A 22,609-nucleotide genomic window follows, 5' to 3' on the forward strand; every position below is an offset into this window, starting at 1 on the left:
ATACATTTTTACTTTCAAAATATATGACTCAGCCATTCAGTTTTGCTTGTAATGTCCCAGTCCTTTGAGTCTTTCTCCTCCAATTAAGCAAATAGAACAAATAGAACACTTACTACAGAATACTTGGATAACTGACAAAAACATGTACAGCCAGCACCACAAAAACTTCTCTTCCCACCTAGCTCAAATACCATTGAATCTTTGATATACACTGGAAAGAGTAGCGATAGCCAGTGTTTAGTAGTTTAGAGTATGTCCTTCCAGTCTTTTGCAAAATTATATAGATTATGTAGTACGTATGCTGTGTGTAGGGTGTATACTATATGTATTATGCATAGTACGCTGTGTTTGAAATATATATTACTGTTACTATGTGTTGTAATTTGGAGAGCGCATAAGGAGAGTTAAAAGATAGTTTAAAAAGTACATACTCAACTACATGGAACATTAATTGAATTTTATGCAAGAACTGTGTAGTCATTCCATTTGACCCTTGGAGTAAGTGGGGCGGCGCAGAAATTGTATCCTTATTTCTCAATGTCCAGAGCTTGGTAACTAGTAGGTACTTAACAAGTATTTGCAAGTAAATGAATGAATGAATATTTTAAACTTGGTTTGTATGTCTATGGGTAGTTGTATCTAGGTTGGCTTTTTTTCTATGTGTTTTGGGAATGCATAATGTATGTATCTATAATAATAAAAGAGTAATATGCTAATTAAGACTGGACAGCCTTTTGGATGAAGCCAGGGCTGCAAGGGAAGCCTGGATCCCAGGTGCCAGAGGGAAGCCGGTCTGACAGCTGGGGGAAGGAAGGCCTACTCTTGCACGAATTTCGTGCATCGGACCTTTAGTATAATATAACCATATTATCTAGGCTCCATGGTGTATAAATCTACCTTTCTAGCCTATGTTTTCCTACCTTCTCCCTGCTATGTGTACTACTGCATATTTCATACTGTCACACCTCGGGCCTTTGAGCTTTCCCATGTTTTGTTTCCATACCCTTGAATTCTCTCATTGGCATCTTCATCTGTCAAAATGCTAAGTGCCCTTTGAAGCAGGTGTTGCAAGCTCAGATACCTATAGGGCAGGGGTGGACAACCTTTTTGTGAGTGCGTGCCAAAACCAGCAAAATCTCTGACTCAAAATTCTTCTGCGTGCCAACCCTAATTTTTTGAGAACATGTTACGCCTACTTGATATCTCTTAAGGTGTACGTATGTGAAGAACCTTGAAGAAATAATAAAATTCATTTGAGCGACAAAAACACAGTATATGATGATGAAAAATACATTTAATGTATACGTGTACACTGATAGTCCGACAGAAAACTTTATGACTCCGTTTGATATTATCAGTGGGACTTTTGCTGCTGCATCACTGATGACAGAGATTTTACATCAGGTTTATATTTCGTGACCTTCAGAGATATGCACAAGCTACTACTTTCATCCGTCAGGCTACTCCTGTTACGAGACTTAACAAAATTCATCACTGAGAGCAAAGATTCACAAGCGTATGTGGATGAAAACATGGAGAGTAATACTGTTGCAAAGTTTTTTAAACAGAAAAAATTTTCTGGAATGGCATTCCAAGTCCTCAATAGTTTGTTTTTGACACTTCTCTCTGGTACTCCTGTCTCTAATCGCGTTTTTTCAATGTTTTCCAAGTCAACTCTAAGGTCAATAAATTTCTGCTTCCAAATTGAGCTACTCTGAAATTCAATCAACTGCATTTCAAAGTCAGCCATGTCTCTCCATGAAAACATTTGTAAGTTTAGTTCCTCCAGTTTCATGCTGTCTGGAAACCTCATGAATTTTGCTGTCTCTTCCAATTCTCTGAATTTCGCAAATCTTGAGAAGAACTGCTCAGTAGTTGACTCGATGATGTTTAAAAACAGCTTTTGAAGGCTTTGACGGTCTGTCCTGTCATCTTTTGGGAGGTTTATGATGTGCCTCTTGAGTTTGGGAAATACCTAAATCTCTCACCGTCTACATCCCTCTTAAAGACTTCCAGTTTCTTTTCAAAAGCCTCTATGTAACCAAACATAACATCAAGTGTCTTGCCAGTTCCTTGTAATTTAACATTTAAGTCATTCAAATGTTCACAAAAATTGTAATTGGAAGATTATAAGAGAGGGTTTCAGGTGCCAGCAAAAGTTACTGGCGTGCCATGTTTGGCACATGTGCCACGGGTTGCCTACCCCTGCTATTGGGGTTAATCAGGTCACATAAACAGTCAGATTGAATTGAGTGAAAATTGTGGAGAACTAGAGAACAGGACCCTGTCTAAAATATCCCAGCAACTGTTTGCTGTAAGCTAGTTATTACCAGGTCGAATGTGGGCCCAGTGTTGCAAGATCTTTCGATTTGACAAGGGAAGTTAGAAATCTATTTGTATACAAACTTTGGGTTTTAAATATTAGCAGTTAATACTAACAATTGTTTAAACACTCTGCAAGCCAAGTACAAACATTTGTAGGCTGTATTTGGCAATCAAAAATCCCAGTTTGTGGCCAGTATTCTATGTCTATTTCATATGTTGTCCATGAATGTTATTCTCCGTTTCTAGCAGACTTTCTCTCTGTTCTTTTAGTATAGTGCACCTTTCAAGCCATCTTTTTTTTAAAAAAACATATTTTTATTGATTTCAGAGAGAGGAAGGGAGAAGGAGAGATAGGCTGAAACATGAATGATGAGAGAATATCATTGATTGGCTGCCTCCTGCACACCCCCTACTGGGGATCGAGCCCTCAACCCTGGCATGTGCCCTTGACTGGAATCGGACCTGGGACCCCTCAGTCCGCAGGCCAACGCTCTATCCATTGAGCCAAACTTGCTAGAGCAGCGGTGGGCAACCCCCTGGCATGCGTGCCAAATATAGCACGCCAGTAACTTTTGCTGGCATGCGAAACCTTCTCTTATAATCTTCCATTTACAATTTTTTTCTTAATATTGACTTCTTTATTTTTCAGATAAATTCAGTGTAGGTGCATCTTAGATAAATAAATAATTTTACATAACAAGTTATCTTAAAGACCATAGACATGAATTAACAAGAGAGGGGAAGAGCAATTTCTATACCTCTGCCTTAACTCTCCCTGCCTTCCTAGATCCGACCAGTGTTTTGGTTTCAGCCTCAGACGCAACAGGTTTTCGTTGACAAGACAACCGCCTTACCTACTTACTCAAAATTTCACTCTATAAAAATGAAACCTTCTCTCTCGCTTTGCCCACCGGTACTAACGAAAGGGGAGTAAATTTCTGTTTCTCTCGATGCACGCTATAGCAGTAACCCGGTGATGTCATCATCACACCATATCCGTCTGCGCTGAAAAGTAAGTTACATAATTACCATACTCCTATTACATTATGCTGTATTTGTCTATGTTTTCTTCTTTATTCTGTTATTTTCCTTAGAAAATATTTTTAGTTTGTCACATTTTTGTTATCCATAAACCAAATCTTATAAATAAAAGTAATAATAACTGATATGCATACAATGTATTATGATTTATAAATAAAGGTTCTACATTTTGTGATTTTTTACATGCTTTATCTTTACTGTTCCCTGCGTTGCGCCCATCTTACCATTTTTGTAGGGATAGCAAACTATTTTTCTTTCTATTTACTTTAATTAAAAAAGTAATAGCAGTACAGTAGTTTGATCAAGCTAATTAATCACTTACTGACATTTTACTTTTCTTCTTTCACCTTTTTCACGTGTACCATCATCTCATGTATTTTTTCTGTCCTTCTAGATTGTGCAGAATGTCAGGACCACCAGCTAAGAAACGATGTCGTTCAGCTGAAGAGGATGTTAGAAAATTTCAAAAATACTGGACAGAAAAGTTTGGTGTGATTAAGAAAGACAACAAAGCCTTATGTATTTTCTGTTCTGAAACTATTGTTTGCAGAACATCTTCTGTTAAAAGGCATTTTGAAAGTGTTCATAAGAACATAAGCAATAAAACCGAAGAGGAACAAAGAGAATTAATTTCTCGTGAACTCAGCAAAACAAAAAAACAGGCTGATAATTTTATGAACTTCATCTCAGGCAGGCCCAGTTTCAACTTAGTTGCTGCTAGTTTTGAAGTTTCAAAAGTCATTGCCCAACATGGAAAACCACTCAGTGATGGAGAGTATATTAAAGAAGCTTGGCTAGAATGTGCACCTTACCTTTTTGACGATTTCTCAGAAAAAGAAAAGATTATTCAGCGCATTAAAGATTTGTCCATGAGCAGGAAAACAGGTAAGGATAGGATACTTAAGTTGGCGAGTAATACTGCTGAACAATTAACAAAAGATTTGTCTTCATGTCAATTTTTTTCTATTTATATTGATGAATGTACAGACATTACATCGTCATCTAGGCTGGCCATTTTTTCTCGACTTTGTAAAGGTGATGAAATATGTGAAGAGATGGTTGCCCTTCTAACTCTACCTGAGCGTACTACCGGGGCTGAAATACGTAAAGCAGTTATGAACGAATTCTCTTCGTGACAAATTGACATTTCAAAAGTAGTATCCATCACCACTGATGGTGCTCCTTGCATGACTGGTGAGAAGGCAGGTTTTGTAAATCTGTTTGCGAAAGAAGTTGGTCATACACTGATAGGTTTTCATTGCATCATACATCAGGAGGTTTTATGTGCAAAAGCTGGCCTGAGGGAACTGCAGGAAGTGATGCAAACAGTTACCAAAGTTGTTAATTATATTTCTGCTCGGGCTTTAAATAAAAAACAATTTCAAGTTTTACTGAATGAGGTAGAATCTGTGTATAAAGGACTGAAAATGTACAACAGTGTTCGATGGCTTAGCCGAGGTTTGGTTCTGAAACGATTCGTTGAATGCTTAAATGAGATAATGCTCTTCTTGAATAACCAACATGTTTCTTACCAAGAATTGTCTGACGCCACGTGGGTTTCTAAACTGATGTTCTTTGCAGATTTTTGTGAACATTTGAATGACTTAAATGTTAAATTACAAGGAACTGGCAAGACACTTGATGTTATGTTTGGTTACATAAAGGCTTTTGAAAAGAACCTGGAAGTCTTTAAGAGGAATGTGGACAGTGAGAGATTTAGGTATTTCCCAAACCTCAAGAGGCACATCAAAAACCTCCCAAAAGATGACAGGACATACCGTCAAAGCCTTCAAAAGCTGTTTTTAAACATCATCGAGTCAACTACTGAGCAGCTCTTCTCAAGATTTGCGAAATTCAGAGAATTGGAAGAGACAGCAAAATTCATGAGGTTTCCAGACAGCATGAAACTGGAGGAACTAAACTTACAAATGTTTTCATGGAGAGACATGGCTGACTTTGAAATGCAGTTGATTGAATTTCAGAGTAGCTCAATTTGGAAGCAGAAATTTATTGACCTTAGAGTTGACTTGGAAAACATTGAAAAAACGCGATTAGAGACAGGAGTACCAGAGAGAAGTGTCAAAAACAAACTATTGAGGACTTGGAATGCCATTCCAGAAAATTTTTTCTGTTTAAAAAACTTTGCAACAGCATTACTCTCCATGTTTTCATCCACATACGCTTGTGAATCTTTGCTCTCAGTGATGAATTTTGTTAAGTCTCGTAATAGGAGTAGCCTGACGGATGAAAGTAGTAGCTTGTGCATATCTCTGAAGGTCACGAAATATAAACCTGATGTAAAATCTCTGCCATCGGTGATGCAGCAGCAAAAGTCCCACTGATAATATCAAACGGAGTCATAAAGTTTTCTGTCGGACTATCAGTGTACATGTATACATTAAAAAATAAATGTATTTTTCATCATCATATACTGTGTTTTTGTTGCTCGAATGAATTTTATTATTTCTTCAAGGTTCTTCACATACGTACACCTTAAGAGATATCAAGTAGGCGTAACATGTTCTCAAAAAATTAGGGTTGGCACGCAGAAGAATTTTGAGTCAGAGATTTTGCTGGTTTTGGCACGCACTCACAAAAAGGTTGCCCACCCCTGGGCTAGGGCCTTCCAAGCTGTCTTAATTGTTAACATGGGCTCTCTTTTCTAGTACATTAGGAACATTTTTATGGTATGGATTGGGTCTGTACTTAGTATATATTGGTACAAAATCTGTGCTTGTACATACCTAAGGTCTCATTGTGTGTGTGTGTGTGTGTGTGTGTGTGTGTGTGTGTACGTTAGTATGTATGTATATATTGGATACATTTGTATCTTCCCTGGTGATACTTGGCTATCCTGTAAACTAGCAGCATCTGCTTGTTGTGAAAACACTAATATCTTGGTTTTAATTGCCAAAGAGCTATACTTTTGGAAGGAATTTAATTGGTTAACATTGCCATTCAGTAGTTGGTCTGTTGTAAATACTACCTGATGGCTTGGATTTCATAATCTCTCTGAAAATGTATGGTAGGAATGATTAATGACTAACATTTTTAAAAATTACAGTCAGTAAAAGGAAAAGTTGATAAATTGGCCTGCATTGAAATGAAAAAGTTTTGCTTTTAAAGGATGAAGAGATAAGCTACAAATGGGATAAAATAGTTGCATACCACATATCTGACAAAAGACTTGAATCTAGAATATAAAAGGAGCTCTCAAAACCCAACAGTAAAAGAAAAGAAATCCAAGTAGAAAATGAGCAAAAAATACAAATAGGTATTTCACTGAATAGGATATATAGATGGCAAATGAGCACATGAAAAGATGTTCAATACTATTATTGATTGCAGTGGTTCTCAACCTTCTGACCCTTTAAATACAGTTCCTCATATTGTGACCCAACCATAAAATTATTTTCGTTGCTACTTCATATTTTCGTTGCTACTTGTAATGTTGCTACTGTTATGAATCATAATGTAAATATCTCATATGCAGGATGGTCTTAGGCGACCCCTGTGAAAGGATCCTTCGACTGCCAAAGGGGTCGCGACCCACAGGTTGAGAACTGCTGGATTAAAGGAATGCAACTTAAAGTATCACACACGTATCAGAATGGCTCAAATAAAAAAATAATACCAGCAAATGCTGGTAAGAGTGCAGAGAAACATAATCACTCATACATTCCTGGTGGGAATGCTATTTTGGAAAAGAGTATGACAGTTTTTCTTTTTTTTTTATTTTTTATTTTATTTTATTAAATTTTTATTGTTTAGATTATTACATTTGTTCCTCTTTTTTCCCCCCATAGCTCCCCTCCACCCAGTTCCCACCCCACCCTCTGCCTTTACCCCCCCCCCCCCACTGTCCTCATCCATAGGTGCACAATTTTTGTCCAGTCTCTTCCCGCATCTCCCACACCCTTTCCCCCCCCAAGAATAGTGAGTCCATTCCCTTTCTATGTCCCTGATTCTATTATATTCACCAGTTTATTCTGTTGATCAGATTATTTATTCACTTGATTCTTAGATTCACTTGCTGATAGATGCATATTTGTTGTTCATAATTAGTATCTTTACCTTTTTCTTCTTCTTCCTCTTCGTAAAGGATACCTTTCAGCATTTCATATAATACTGGTTTGGTGGTGATGAACTCCTTTAGCTTTTCCTTATCTGTGAAGCTCTTTATCTGACCTTCAATTCTGAATGATAGCTTTGCGGATAAAGTAATCTTGGTTGTAGGTTCTTGGCATTCATCACTTTGAATTTTTCTTGCCACTCCCTTCTGGCCTGCAAAGTTTCTGTTGAGAAATCAGCTGACAGTCGTATGGGTATTCCCTTGTTGGTAACTGAGTTTCTTTTTCTTGCTGCTTTTAAGATTCTCTCTTTATCTTTTGCTCTTGGCATTTTAATTATGATGTGTCTTGGTGTGGTCCTCTTTGGATTCCTTTTGTTTGGGGTTCTCCGTGCTTCCTGGACCTGTAAGTCTATTTCTTTCACCAGGTAGGGGAAATTTTCTGTCATTATTTCTTCAAATAGGTTTTCAATATCTTGCTCTCTCTCTTCTTTTGGCACCCCTATAATTCTGATGTTGGTACGCTTGAAGCTGTCCCAGAGGCTCCTTACACTATCTTCGTATTTTCGGATTCTTTTTTCATTTTGCTTTTCTGGCTGGGTGTTTTTTGCTTCTTCGCATTTCAAATCTTTGCCTTGATTCTTGCGGTCCTCTGGTCTGCTGTTGGGAGTCTGTATAATATTCATTATTTCAGTCTGTATATGCTTAATTTCTAGTTGGTTCTTTATCATAACATCGAGGGTCTCATTAGATTTCTTTTAGATCTCAATAACTTTATCGGCGGCTTCTAGACAGTTCTTGAGAGACCTTAAAAGTGTGGTTCTGAACTCAATATCCTTCATTGACAGTTTTGTCCTGTTTCTTTGTCTCCGCATTTTTTATGCTTTCTTGGTGCACCCCCTAGTGGTCTTTGTGTGCAGTCTTGTTGTAGTTAAGCCTTGATTGTTGTAGTTAATATGAGGGGGATTTGACCTTCAGGCCAACTGGCTGTGAGAATCAGCTGTGTCTGCAGTGGGAAAACTTCTGTCCTCTAGGGAGGTGCTAATCTAGCCTTTGCCTGAGGCTATCTGGCAAATGGCTCTGCGCAGGGCTTGGGCAGGGCGGGTTGCACGGGATCAACAGAGCAGGTGGAGGGAGCAGTTATGGCTGCTCTCAGTCCCGTCCCCAGAGGCTCTGCCTTTCAGAGTCCCAGCAACTGCTGCAAACCTCAGAGAGAAAGCTGCCCTCGCATTCCGACCGATGCCAGACAGTCCCACTTCTCCCGTTTGAGTCTGGGTCTCTAGAGACTTGCCCAGAACTGGAGCTCAGAATCTGAGACTCCCGATTGAAAACGACAACTGCGCCCTCAGCTACCAGCCCGCTCCATGCGTACCTCCGCACCTTTGTATTTTCTGCACTGCACCTCCTCTGAGTCTCGTATGCTGTTCTCTTTCCTTCTAGTTGAAGAATTTCCCCCCAGCCAGTCTTCCTGTGGTTCTGGGCGATGTCCGTTCCGTCTTTTAGTTGTATTTTTGAAGTGGTTGTTCGAGGCAGCTAACTCCGGTGTTTACCTATGCCACCATCTTGGTTTTTTCTCCCAGTTTTTCTTTTTTAAAAAATATATTTTTATTTCAGAGAGGAAGGAAGAGGGAGAGAGAGATAGAAACATCAAAGATGAGAGAGAATCATCGATTGGCTGCCTCCCACACGCCCCCCACGGGGGACCGAGCCTGCAACCCCAGCATGTGCCCTTGACTGGAATCGAACCAGGGACCCTTTAGTCTGCAGGCTGACGCCCTATTCACTGAGCTAAACCAGCTAAGGCGACAGTTTCTTATAAAATGAAATAAGTACCAATGGTTGTACTTTTGGACATTTATTCTAGAGAAATGAAAGCTTATGTTCCCATAAAAAATTGCACATGACTGCTCATAGCTGTTCTATGTGTAATAGCCTCAAACTGCAAACAACAGGTAAATGGTGAAACAAACTGAGATACTTCCTTACTAATGAATACTACTTGGCAATAAAAAGGAGAAATTATTGATACACACAACAACTTGGATGAGTCTTGAGGGTCTTATGCTAGTGAAAAAAGTTAATCTCAAAAGCTTACATAGTCTGTGATTGTATTTAAATCACATCTTGAAATGACAAAATTATGGAGATGAACAAATCATTGGTTGCTAGGAGATGAGAAGAGGATAGGATGTGGCTAAAAAAGAATAACCCAAGTGATCCTTGTGATCGAACTTTTCTGTATCCTGACTTGGTGTTGGTCACAGAAATCTATACATGTGATAAATTTTTATAGAACTAATTACACATGCACAAATGAGTGCATATAAAACTGGTGAATTCTGAGTAAAGCCAGTTGATTGTTTCTATCAGTATCCTGGTTGTGATATTATACTATAGTTATACTAATTGTTACCATTGGGGGAAACTGAATGAGGTTTCTTTGTATTATTTCTTACTTGCATGTGAGTCTATGATAATCTCAAAATAAAAGGTTGAAACAAATAACTTATACCTGAAAAACCTGCATAATTAATTTGTTCTTGGGTTTTTATTTTACCAGGCAATGATCTAATCATGTCAGATAAAGATGATATTGAGACTCCAGTGATAACTGAAGCAACCCCCATCCCTGAAGATGAGAACTCCGAGCCAGCCAAGAATTCTGAGTCTGTTGACCAAAGTATCAAGCCAGAGAGTAAACCAGAACCTGTAGTTTCTACTCGGAAAAGACCAGAGTCCAAACCTTCCAGTGACCATGAGACTTCAGAAGTTCTTCCTGTTCAGGCATCACAGGCTGCAGGCAAAGTAGAGTATCTATTAAAAATTGAGGTTAAAAAATGTTAGGGTTAAAAATAATTTATAATCATTGCCAGGTTAGAATTGCACCTATTTCCTTTTAGAAGCATAAAACATCATTTTCTCAGGTTTATAAATGCCTTTATGAGTAGTTGTCTTTGCTGTGTGGTACTTACATGCAGGTTACGTAAATCTCTGTCAGTCAAAAAATACATTTCTTTAGCCAAATAATGTGTATCCCTTTGCCCATACTTGTGGCTACAAATTAGATGCCTTGTCTATACACTCTTATTTTCCTCTAATTTTTAAAATTTTCTTTTGTTTTTGTTTTTCTGGCTACTGGGAAAATTAGGAGACTGTTTCCAAAGATGAACCTCAGACTGGATGGGGCTACTGGGGCAGCTGGGGCAAGTCCTTACTTTCTTCAGCCTCAGCTACAGTGGCCACAGTAGGTAAGGCCATCAGTTATTTTTATTAATTTTTATGTGTATTTTGCTGAAGATCTGGGTTAAAAGTGATTTGTTAGTAAATTTTATGTTTACTTTATAGTTTGGGGATGCATTAATAATGATGGGCTGATTTACACAGCCACTAGAGTTTACAGCATTTCCTGCTTAGAAGGTTGATGTTTAGGATTTGTTAATATAAAACTATTCTTTGGTGATAATGAATCATTTTTTTCTATTTCCATAAGGATGCATTCCCAAAGATTATGTAAGATCCAAATAACATGTTCTGTAGCTATATGAAATTAAAAATGTATGGATTTAATTTTTGGTTTGTTCAGTTTTGGTGACTAATAGCAAGTAATATTTAAAAATAAAAATGTTATCATTTTTCTCATTAGGACAAGGTATTTCAAATGTCATTGAGAAGGCAGAGACTTCCCTTGGAATCCCTAGTCCCAGTGATATTTCAAATGAGTTCCAGTATGCAGCAGGTCAGTATATGGAAACAGTAAGACATAGAATTATGGATCAACATGGAATGGTTGAGCTCATTTTTCAGTAGAAAATTATTGAGCCTCTGATATTCAGGGTACGATGGGACTGGTGAGAAAGGCAATTTGGAGTCTTTGGCTGACGGAGGTCTGTGTCTTTTCACCACTCACGTGTCTCTTCACTTCACTTCATCTATGCAATGGGATGGTGTTTTATATCTCAGGACTTTTATAAACCTTAAATAAACAAGTTCTTGAACACAGAATGTGAAAATTGCCCATCATATTGCACAATTAATAAAAGTCCAATAAGAGTTAGCTGATTTTGAAACTATCATGGAATGAAAAAATATTTTAATGTGTTACTTTTGGGGGTGTATATTTTTGTGCTTGGATTTTTAAGATGTGGGGGTCTTTTTTTAAAAAAAAAAAGTATTGATTTCAGAGAGAGGAAGGGAGAGGGAGAGAGGGATAGAAACTTCAATGAGAGAGAATTATTGATCGGATGCCTCCTGTATGCACCTAATGGGGATTGAGCCTGCAACCTGGGCATGTGCCCTGACCAGGAATCAAACCGTGACCTGGTTCATGGGTCGACACTCAACCACTGAGCAACACCAGCCAGGCAAGTTTACTCTTTTTAGGTAGATAGTTTTATATGTTTTGACAAGCATGCAATCTTGTTTACACTGTTTACACAGTCCATTGTGATTATACAGATAGAGGATACGTTCTGTATCTATATAGGAAATCAAGATAAAATAATATTTTCATCATTTCCCCCAAAGTCCCCTAATGCATGTACCTACTCTCAGCTCTTGACAACCACTGATCTCTTTCTAACTCTATAGTTTATTTTGTCCAGAAGATCCCGTAAATGGGATCATATAGTAGTAGATTCAATTTTATTTTTGAAATTAAATGAAAATAAAAAAGCTATTTTACCTTTCATTTTAAAATAGGCAAATAGTTTAATAAAACAAAAAGACTAATACCTTTCATGTGGGAAGTAGGGTCTAATTTTTTAAAAATTCACATAGATGCTAACAAGGCAAAACCATTTATGGACCACTTCTCTACCTCCTGTAGGAGAAACAAATACCAAAGAGGATGAAAACTCCTCCCCGGTGACTGGAGCGTTTGGTGTATTCTCGACTATCTCTACTGCTGTTCAGAGCACAGTGAGTATAAGGTGGCCTGCTTCCTTCCAAGATTACAATGGATTCTTGTCTCTTTCTCCCTCATCCTTGAAAAGCCATAGGAACTAATTGGCATTCCAAATTACTTTGATCTTAAGGATAGAGTGACAGGTACTTGAAAACTCGCTTTAGAGGAGTAGAGGTGGGAGCAGAAGGTTAAATGTAACAGAGAGGAAGTATACGTTACATTTTATGGAATAGGAATTCTTAGTTTGGTAGCCCTAGAAAACTATGCTTTACAAAAATATTTGCTCATAATTGCATCTTTTAGGCAAAAGAGAAATATATTTATGATGGATACTTGTAAAACTCTATGATTAGAAACACTTTTTAAAAAGATTTTTTTTATTGATTCTTAGAGGAGAGAAAGGAAAAGGGAGAGACAGAAAAAGAAACATCGATGTGAGAGGGATACATCAATAGGCTCTCTCCTGCATGCCCCCTGTCAGGGATCAGACCCTTAACCTGGACATGTGCCCTGACTGGGAATCGAACCAGTAACCTTTTGGTGTATGGCATGACACCCAACCAACTGCCCCACACTGGCCAGGGATAGAAACATTAGAGCTTAATATCTTTTCTATGTGAATATGGATAGCTAATATTTTTTAATTTTAACTTTTATTGAAGTATAACACATATACAGAAAAATGAAGGCCTAAGTGTTCAGTTTGAATTTTCACAGCGTGAACACATTCAGACTAAGAAACAACATGATGGTACCTCACATGTCCCCCCTGTGCTGTTTCCCAGTCATCTGTGCCTCCTGCTCTTGCCTACCAAGATAATCACAATCCTGACTTCTACCATCCTAGATAAATTTTGCCTGCTCTTAAACTTTATATAAGTGGAATCATACAGAATGTACTCTGTTGTATCTGGCTTCTTTCACTCAACATTATGTTTATATGATTTATCCATGGTGAAGTGTGTGTAGAATATTATATTTTCTTTGCTGTGTTTCATTGTGTGACTCTGTCACATTTATTCATTCCACAGTTTGGTGAATATTGGGGTAGTTTCTAGTTTTTAGCTTTTACAAAAAGGCTGCTGTGAGCATTGTTGTATGTCTTTTGATGAAACTCTGTACAAATTTCTATTAAGTATGTGACCATATGTGGAATTGCTGGATCATAGGTAGTCATATTCATAGGTTCAGCTGTAGTAGATAATTACAGTTTCCCAAAGTGGTTATACCAGTTTATATTCGCACAAGCAGTGTGTGATTGTTTCCGTTGCTCTGCATTCTTGCCAGTGCTTGGTATACGCCACTATTTTATATAGTCAAACAGGCAGGTGTCTTTTTCAGTATTATTATAATGAGGTTGCATGTGTTTCCTAGGGAAAGACGGTTATCAGTGGGGGTTTGGATGCCTTAGAATTCATTGGGAAAAAGACAATGGATGTAATAGCAGAAGGGGATCCTGGATTTAAAAGAACCAAGGGACTGATGCACCGGAATTCTACACTGTCTCAGGTACTGCCTTTACCTCTTTGTTTCCTGTTTCTTTGTTGATCTGTATATTTTTGCCTGTGGTAACTTGGGACATTGCTAGCATTTCCTTTTGAAGAATTTTTAATGATTTGTAAAATTAAGGCATTTTTGTGTGTGTATAGTGGGGGCTGGGGAGTGGGGAGGGGGAGGTTAAGAGGGAGGGGAGAGCTCTAATGCTTAGAAAACTTCCCAGTTCTTTTTTTCTCCTCTTTCCTTTCTGCAGGGGCCTCCTGTCAGTGCAGTGTAAGATGCCAAGTCCTTTCAGAGTTGTTTATTAGATTAATGTTTAAACTACTTTCAGAGAAACACCTGGTTCCTTGGGTGTTATTTACCCTGTCTGGAATCGAATTATGTGTGATCATTTTCCCCTGCTGTTGCTGAGCCTGTCAGAGTTGAATCACAGTGCCAAGAAAGAAAGAGCAGTGCTCTATACTGTTACCCATCTCACCCTTGAGCTCTCATTACTTGCAATGTAATGCCTCTATCTCTTCAGGTTTTACGAGAGGCGAAGGAGAAGGAAGAGCAGTGGACCACAAATGAGGTTACCATAGAAACAGACAGGAAAACTCATTACGGGGTATTCTTTGATGAATTTCAAGGCCTTTCACATCTAGAAGCTCTGGAGATGCTTTCCCGAGAAAGTGAAGTAAAGGTAATTCTAAGCCAAAAATTTCATCTGGAATAGTCGCCAAGCAAAGGAATGCTGCATAGTTCCTTTTCTTTTTGTACAGTTGGAGGATGAAATGTGTTTCAGATGGAGGCTTGAGACTCTGAGAATACCAGGCCAGAACAGATTAAAAACTAATGTTTGAACTAATTGCTGGAAATAGAATAAGCCAAGTGTTATTTTTCTAAATTTAAACAAAAAAGAGAGATTAACAAAGAAGTCTTAATAGCGCATTTGCTATTTTTCTTCACCTTGGTCTTTTTTTTAAAAATTTCTTTGGCTTAAACTGCCAATTTGGATACAATTACCTGTTAGCCTTTAATTCAAGACTGCTTCATTTCCAGACATTTCTGTCTTATATTTTTTTTGGAAGTATTCATTCTACTTTTCTGTAATGACCAGTCTGTTGTGTTAAGGTTCTTAAGGAATAGATTGTGTTGGCTGGTGAGCTCATAATTTTGATTTTAATTAGGTCTATAGACTCTTCTCTATTTGAGAATGTTTTTCTTTTCCTTTTATACTTCCACAACTTATTATATTATATTGATTCAGGTGAAATCTATTCTTAATTCTCTAAGTGGAGAAGAATTAGAGACTCTAAAATTTGAATTGGAGCAGCTGAAAGAAGCATTTTCCCTACCAGAGTTCTCTGAGGAAGAGGAAGAAGATAAAAAAGGTAATATGAAAACATAGCATCTGAGTAGGAAGGATATGGTGTGTTATTTTTTTCTTCTACCTGTTTGCCACAGATCAGGACTCCGCAAAGATAGCAGTGGAGTGCTGCATGCCCTCCTTCCTAACAGCCCTCCCCATTTGGTTGAGATTGCAGCACTGACCTTGGTATTTAATTATATCTCAATGAAGTTGGTAAAAAAACACACACAAAAAAACGTGGTGGTAACAGAGGGGAGAGAAAACCACAGAACCTGGTTCTGGTGATATTGGTCATTTTTGTTTTCTATCAATATCCTTAGCCCTCTCCTCTACCTTACACAACTGATCCTTCCGCTTTGGAAGGAGACTTCCTGCTTGGGGAATGTTGCCCTTTCTCCTGAGTCCCTCCAAAGCACTAGCTGTCTCCTTCCCATCCTTACACATGTTTATTCTAATGCAACAACTCCTTTTTATACTCAGGTCTGTGGGGAGTACATGACAGTGATCTCCAAACACTTTTTGATCAACTCTTAGCAATAAGAGTTTTTTGGAGCACTTAGACCTAATATATCCATATTTGAATATTTGTAAATTATGCTTAGGTACTACTATAATAATATATTATTTACATTCTAAAGTATACCCTAAAATAGAATTTTAAACATGAGTGAGATAAATGTGTATAAGTTAAAAGTTCCACCTTTTCTATTGGATTATTTTGTGAACCGCTTGGGGTGCATGCATCCCAATATGGATTCACCTACATAAATTTGAGCTTTAACTGAAAAAACGAAATACCTGTGTAAGAGTCAGGTTTTAGATTTTTAGACAGTAAGATATGATTAGGAGTTGTTTTTATGAGTTATATTATTTACAGTTGTATCATTTAATGAGAGCAGCTTTTCCTAAAACCATATTATACCTGGGATCACTAAAGCATTTGAATTCTCTTTCTTGAATGATAAGAAAAGGACAAAAGAATAGCAGACGGAGAGAGAAAAGCCAAGATAGAATTTTTTTCCTAAGAATTTTGGAGAAAAAGCTGCTATGAAGCAATAATAATTTGCTCTGATGAAACATGAAATGCTGTCTAAGAAAGACTCATACAGATTGTTGGTGCCAGAAGACTTCTGTGTACAAGAGTTGTCTCTGCATTCTGTGGTACAGAGAGGCCTTGTGGTGGGCTTCCAAGGGGATAGTGGGTAGGATTTAGATGAGTAGAGAGGAAAAGAGCATTTTCTGCCATTTGTTTATATGTGTTGATTGCTTTTTGATCTTCGCCCACCGGTTTGCATGTATGTTTCTCAAGTATGAGTATTTCATGTTCCCTATCATCTCCTGCCAGGCTCTTCCCAGAGCTTCCTTACTATCCTTGTAGCATTCTAGAATCCCTTTTCCTCTTCCTTTCTTTTTGTCCACCATTAATTTTTACCCAGATCCTGGATTATTGCCTTAGCCTTCCTGCCTCCCTTCCTGTTCCCTTTTCAATTCACACCGCCCTCCCTCAGGAACCAAAGTGATTTTTCTAAAATTTAAATTGGACATATCTGTCTCTGTTTAAGTTTGAACACCTCACCATGGTTTATTAGACCCTCTATTACCTGAATCCTGCTTACCTTCCTAGCTTCATTTTATCCCTCTTCTTTCATACACACACACACACACACACACACATGCACGTATACATATACATATGCACATATATATGTGTATACACACACACACACACGCACACGTATATATATATATATATTCATTTCAGAGAGGGAGACAGAGATAAAAACATCAATGATGAGAGAAAATCATTGATCGGCTGCCTCCTGCACGTCCCCACTGGGGATCGAGCCCACAACCTGGTCATGTGTCCTGTCCAGGAATGGAACTGTGACCTCCTGGCTCATAGGTCAATGCTCAACCACTGAACCACGCTGGCGGGGCTTTTTCCCCTTATATTAAGACACTCTCAACACATTAAACTTCTTACTTTGCTCTCTTCACCCTGGATCTTTGTACTTGTTTCCTCTGCCTGAAACTCCTCCCATTCTTCTGACTAACTTGCACTCATTTTTTTTGGTCCCAACTTAAAAATTCCACTTCCTTGGAGACGCAACATAGTACCTGCCTAGGATTCTTCCTTCACTGGTTCTCCATTTATACTTCTGGGATGTAATAAAAAGAGCACAGGATTTGGGCTGGGAGTAGAAAAGCCAAGGTTTGACTCCTAATTTGTTATTTAATTTATGGGAAATAAATTAACCTCTTCAAGCTCTAGTTTTTTCATTTCTAAAATAGGATAATGACACTATTTTTATAAACCCATTGAAATAATTCATTGACATACTTAACAGGATTCTGTAAGCACAAAGCACCATGCTCATTGTTACTGCTACTGTGACTACTATGCTGCTGCTGCTATTTCCATTCCTTTTCTTGTCCGCCTCGTGCCCCCCCCACCCCCCCCCCACCCCCGCCGCCCCCTTCCCGTCCCTGTGATCCTCACTCGTCTGTCTGTAGTGTTTTACATGGGACTTTTCTTTTTAGGGGATGAAGAGTTTACTAAAGAGGTAACAGAGCTATTTTCCCAGCTGCATGTCTCCTCCAAACCAGAGAAACTTGCCAAGGTAAGTGACTACTTCTTGGTGGTTTTTTTTTTTTTAACTTATTTGGATTTAGTGGATAAAGAGGATAAGATTGTAAGTTCCTGGCAAGGATGCCACCAAAATCGAGGGTATATTCTGAGTTCCACACCTTTTGCCTGCCTCTTGCTTTCACAGGTTAACATGCTGGACTCGCATTTGCATCCCCTCCCCTTGCCCTGGAACACACACATCTGCGATCCTTACCTGTTGTCATTTGGAATGCTTTGATTGTCTGAAAGCTTAAATGAGGTCACAGAGTTGGTCAGCCAAAGTCGGCAGTGCTCACCAGCCTTCATGACACTAAGGGGCTAGCCTTTAGTGAGGTTTTAACTGTCCACAGGGTTCTGAATGTTTCAGAGGTAGTGGGATGTGGCTGCTGCCCTTAGGAAGCTGGAGGTTGCCATTTCCTAGAACACAGTGACTAAGATAATGACAATTTAGTTTGTGTAAATGTGAGAGTCCATGGCCTAGGCAGTGATACTTGAGCTGTCTTTACATATCTGGAACATGGAGAGACTAGTCAAAGTTCCGAGTGGGTAGGGAGGGCCGGTTTCCATAGTAGTACCCGCATGGCATATATGTCAGAGTCAGCTCATGGGACGCTATTCACTGGGTCTTGGGCTGCTTGCTGCTTCTTCACCCTCCTTTCCCAACCTCCAGAAACATTTCAGGACCAGTTAGCAGCAGGTACACATTGCTTCCAGGTCAGGGAGAGCTGATAGTCCCATGTATTGATCCTTAAAGGGACTTCTTAAAATCATTTGAAAGAGCGTGAACTGGTGATGGAGAACCAGCGAAGAGAAGAGGAATGGTCAGCTCTGGGCTCAGGTAGATCACTGGTAGCATTATGGAAGATGGATTTCAGATGAGCCAGATCAGAAGCGGGGAGACCAATCAGAGTGCTATAGCCACAAAGTGGATCTGAAATCAAGAGGTGGTAATACAAAGAGGAGGGACTGATTGGAGAAATAGGGTAGAATCAGACCATCTTGATGATTGATTGGGAAGGAAAGATTCTAAGATGGCTCACGTATTTTGGCTTGGGTGACTGATATATCGTTGTTCCTCTAAAGCTCTGGAGAGTAAGAGGATTAAAATTTTGGGGAGTGAAAGGCAATTCAAATTTTGTACCTATTGTATATGATATGCCTGTAGAATATCCTGATTCAAATGTCCAGCAGGCAGTTGGAATATGTGTTTTCAAGAGCAGTCAGTGGTGGAAAATAAGGATCTAGGAGTCAGCAGTAGGTAGGGATTAGTTAAAAATCACTGCAATAGGGTGAGCGGAGGTGAGAGAGAGGGGGGTGGTGAGACAAGAGCCAAGGTCAGGTAGTGATGTTTGAGGGGCTGCCAAAGGAGGTCAAGGAGACATGTTGATAAGGTGGCGGGGGGGACGGGGGACCAGATGATAATGTATTACAAAAGTTAAAGAAAATTAGAAACATCCCAAATGGCCATTATCAGAATTGGAGAATTGTGGTATATGTATGAAATGAAATACTGCACAGCAATAAATAAGAATGAACTGCTGATACACACAGCAACTATGTGGATAAATCAAGTAACAGGCAGTATGTTTTGCATAAGAAACTGGACACAAATTAGAACATACTTATGATCCCATTTATATGCATTTTAAGAGCAGGTAAAATTAAGTTATAGTGAGGCAGAAGAGTGGTTACTTTTGGGTAGGGGTAGGGTGACTCCTTTTGAGCAGTATTGACTAGGAAAGGGTAGTGGGGACCAGCAAGGGTGATGGGAATGTCCTTTTTTGTTTTTCAAATATTTTTTATTTTTAAAAATTATTATTTTTTAAAAATATATATTTTTATTGATTTCAGAGAGGAAGGGAGAGGGAGAGAAATATCAATGATGTGAGAATCATTGATCAGCTGCCTCCTGCACGCCCCCTATTGGGGATGGAGCCCACAATCCGGGCATGTGCCCTTGACTGGAATCAAACCCAACACCCTTCAGGCCAGTGCTCTATCCACTGAGCCAAACCAGCTAGGGCTGATGGGAATGTTCTTTATCTTGACCTGGGTCCCAGATACATAGGCATATGTACATGTAAACATTTCTTGAGCTGTGCTCTGAAGATTTGTGCACTTTGCTGTGTGTAAGTTATCTCATTTTTTAAAAAGCCCAAGGATGAGAGAATTCAAGAAGGCATGAGTGGACAGCAGTGTTAAGTGGTGTAGAGAGCCCTAGTAAGTTAGGTACTGAAAAACTAGGTGTTATGTTCGGATGAGAACAAAAGCATCAACTTCCATGATGCTAACATGTTCTTGGTCAGTGCTCAGTACCTTGGTAAGCTGAATTAAATTGTTCAATTCTTATTTAGGCAAGAAATACAGCCTATGAATGGATCAGGACATCTCTGGAGAAGCCATTAGAAGAGAAGGAAGGAGAAAAACAGTTGGAAGGAGAAAAAACTGAGCAAATAAATAAAAATTCAATAGAGGTAACCAAAGCAAATAAAGTTTTCTTCTTTTGGTTTTTTTGTTTGTTTTGTTTTTTAAGGATTTAAGATGTGGGGGTATTGCAGTCAGGGACCTAAGCTTTTTGTATTTTGTTGTGCTTTTTTAAAAAAAATATATTTTATTGATTTTTTACAGAGAGGAGGGTAGAGGGATAGAGTTAGAAACATCAATGAGAGAGAAACATCTATCAGCAGCCTCCTGCACACTCCCTACTGGGGATGTGCCTGCAACCAAGATACATGTCCTTGACTGGAATCGAACCTGGGACCCTTCAGTTCTCAGGCCGATGCTCTATCCACTGAGCCAAACCGGTTAGGGCTTTTGTTGCACTCTTATCCGTAATTTCTACCTTGTGTTTTGTGTTTCAAGATTGTAACATCTTAGTTCCAGACTATAGGACAGAAAAGAGTGAAGAAAGAGATAAAGGGTACATGTGTGGTGTCATGAGGGTTTCCAGAAGCTGCCACAAGACGCTTTATCTAAATCTTTTGTTGAAAACGTAGTCACATGGTCACGCCTAACTTCAGGGCAGCCTCTGTTTTTGCAGCAGTGAGTCCAGCTGTAAAGATATATTACTACTATGTAAGAAGAGGTTTCAAGGTATTGAATCCTCCTTCAGTGTGAGAGAAGTAAGGTGATGTCATTTCCTCTGAGATTAAAAAACACACCTGTGCTTTGTTTTTTTTTCATTTTTTTCATTTTTTTTCATCCAGGATATCCATGCATTTGCAATCCGGAGCCTAGCCGAAATGACTGCCTGCTCAATTGAATTGTTTCACAAAACAGCAGCTCTGGTTCTACATGGCCGGAAGCAGGAAGTGACAGCTATAGAAAGAAGCAGAACCCTTTCCCAGTAAGTGTAATAAGTATCTTTGTAAGTGATACATATTACTGAAAGAGTTTTCTGGGCTTATTTCCAAAGTTTTAAAAGCTTTTAGCAAGATACTATTCACACTGTACCATTCACATATTTCAGGTTTTGTTCATTTTGGGTTTTAGTGAGTTGTATAGCCAAGTGTGATGCTTCTTTTTCACTGCCATAAAACTACATTATAATTCTGCCTTTTTATTAACTACTTTATACTCTGAAAACTAGTTCTCGGATTATTAGTCCTACTAGGAATAGAATTTTACATATATAAAAACAGAAAATAGTTCTAAGAATCTCAATTCTGGATAATTAAGTTATTGAGTGCTAATTATATGCCAGGCATCATGTTAATGGATTTACATGTGTCATTTTTAATTTTTACAATAACCCTAAATAATTGTTCCAGCTTTAAAAGTGAAGAAACAGACTCAAGAGATGTTAAATAATCTACCCAGGTTATTTTTGTTGTTTTGTTTTGTTAATCCTCTCCTGAGGATATTTTTTCCCATTGATTTTTAGAGAGAGTGAAAGGGTGGAATGGATCAAGGCCGGGAGAGAGAGAGAAACATTGATATGAGGGAGACACATTGACTGGTAGCCTCCTGCATTTGACCTTTTTTCACTGATCTTGAACAAAACTTTCAAAAATAATAGAATGTAGATAGTCACAGGAGGAAAAAAATGACCTATTTGTAAATATGGAAATCTCTTAATTAAACAATGAGAATTTTCATGGGAAAAAAATGTGTGTGAGACTGTGCAGTATGCTAGGATTGGGAGGGGCCCTTGATATTCTCCAGACCTCTTCTTCACCTGTGGTTTGATGCCCCTCCATCATAGGGGGGGCCTGGATTTATCTTGCACATTCTTAGGATGGGGACTCGGAATCCCACGCCAGCCTGTCTGTGGAAAAATGGCTATTTCTGCTGCTTGGAATGCTTTTAGTCGTGACTCACTCCCTCACAGAATTCAGGTTTCCACTCAAATGCTGTTTCCTTTACCACCCAATCTAAAATAGTACCTCCTCCTATTTTCTAATCCTTTACTTGCTTTATTTTCTTAGCTCATATCACCATTTAGTGTATATGGTGTGTGTATGTATACATATGTTTATATATATACTAGAGGCCCAGTGAATGAAATTCGTGCCCTGGGGGTGGAGGGGGAGGGTCCTCAGCCCGGCCTGCACCCTCTCACAGTCCGGGACCCCTCGGCGGACATCCCTCTTGCAGTCCAGGACCCCTCGCTCCTTACTGCCCCCCTGCTCACAGCTCCTTACTGCTCGGCTCGCTGCTCCTTAGGGCTTCCAGGGAGGCGGGAGAGACTCCGCCACCTCTGCTGTGCCCGTGACTTCTGGCTGAGCGGTGCTCCCTCTGTGGGAGTGCACTGACCACCAGGGGGCAGCTCCTGCTTTGCACGTCTGCCTTCTG

The 22,609-nt window shown here is 38.9% G+C and overlaps 1 protein-coding gene across 5 annotated transcripts in view; it reads left to right on the forward strand.

The window, feature by feature from the left end:
- Nucleotides 1-22,609, forward strand: part of FAM114A2 (family with sequence similarity 114 member A2) — a 28,232-nt gene that overhangs the window by 832 nt on the left and 4,791 nt on the right. For 2 of the 5 annotated variants that reach the window (XM_036312222.1, XM_036312220.1), the window contains exons 2-13: nucleotides 3,113-3,337; nucleotides 3,761-4,251; nucleotides 9,996-10,240; nucleotides 10,584-10,683; nucleotides 11,079-11,171; nucleotides 12,261-12,352; nucleotides 13,713-13,847; nucleotides 14,359-14,517; nucleotides 15,085-15,208; nucleotides 17,728-17,807; nucleotides 20,170-20,289; nucleotides 21,022-21,161. In XM_036312222.1, the coding sequence (XP_036168115.1) occupies nucleotides 3,771-4,251; nucleotides 9,996-10,240; nucleotides 10,584-10,683; nucleotides 11,079-11,171; nucleotides 12,261-12,352; nucleotides 13,713-13,847; nucleotides 14,359-14,517; nucleotides 15,085-15,208; nucleotides 17,728-17,807; nucleotides 20,170-20,289; nucleotides 21,022-21,161 (1,769 nt within the window). In that variant the 5' untranslated portion in view covers nucleotides 3,113-3,337; nucleotides 3,761-3,770. Of the gene's footprint in view, nucleotides 1-8; nucleotides 522-3,112; nucleotides 3,338-3,760; nucleotides 4,252-9,995; nucleotides 10,241-10,583; nucleotides 10,684-11,078; nucleotides 11,172-12,260; nucleotides 12,353-13,712; nucleotides 13,848-14,358; nucleotides 14,518-15,084; nucleotides 15,209-17,727; nucleotides 17,808-20,169; nucleotides 20,290-21,021; nucleotides 21,162-22,609 lie in introns of those variants that run through there. The other 3 variants (XM_036312224.1, XM_036312223.1, XM_036312221.1) reach the window with 2 other exon arrangements.

The sequence above is a fragment of the Myotis myotis genome, unplaced genomic scaffold, assembly GCF_014108235.1.
Source record: "Myotis myotis isolate mMyoMyo1 unplaced genomic scaffold, mMyoMyo1.p scaffold_m19_p_6, whole genome shotgun sequence".
Taxonomy (NCBI): domain Eukaryota; kingdom Metazoa; phylum Chordata; class Mammalia; order Chiroptera; family Vespertilionidae; genus Myotis; species Myotis myotis.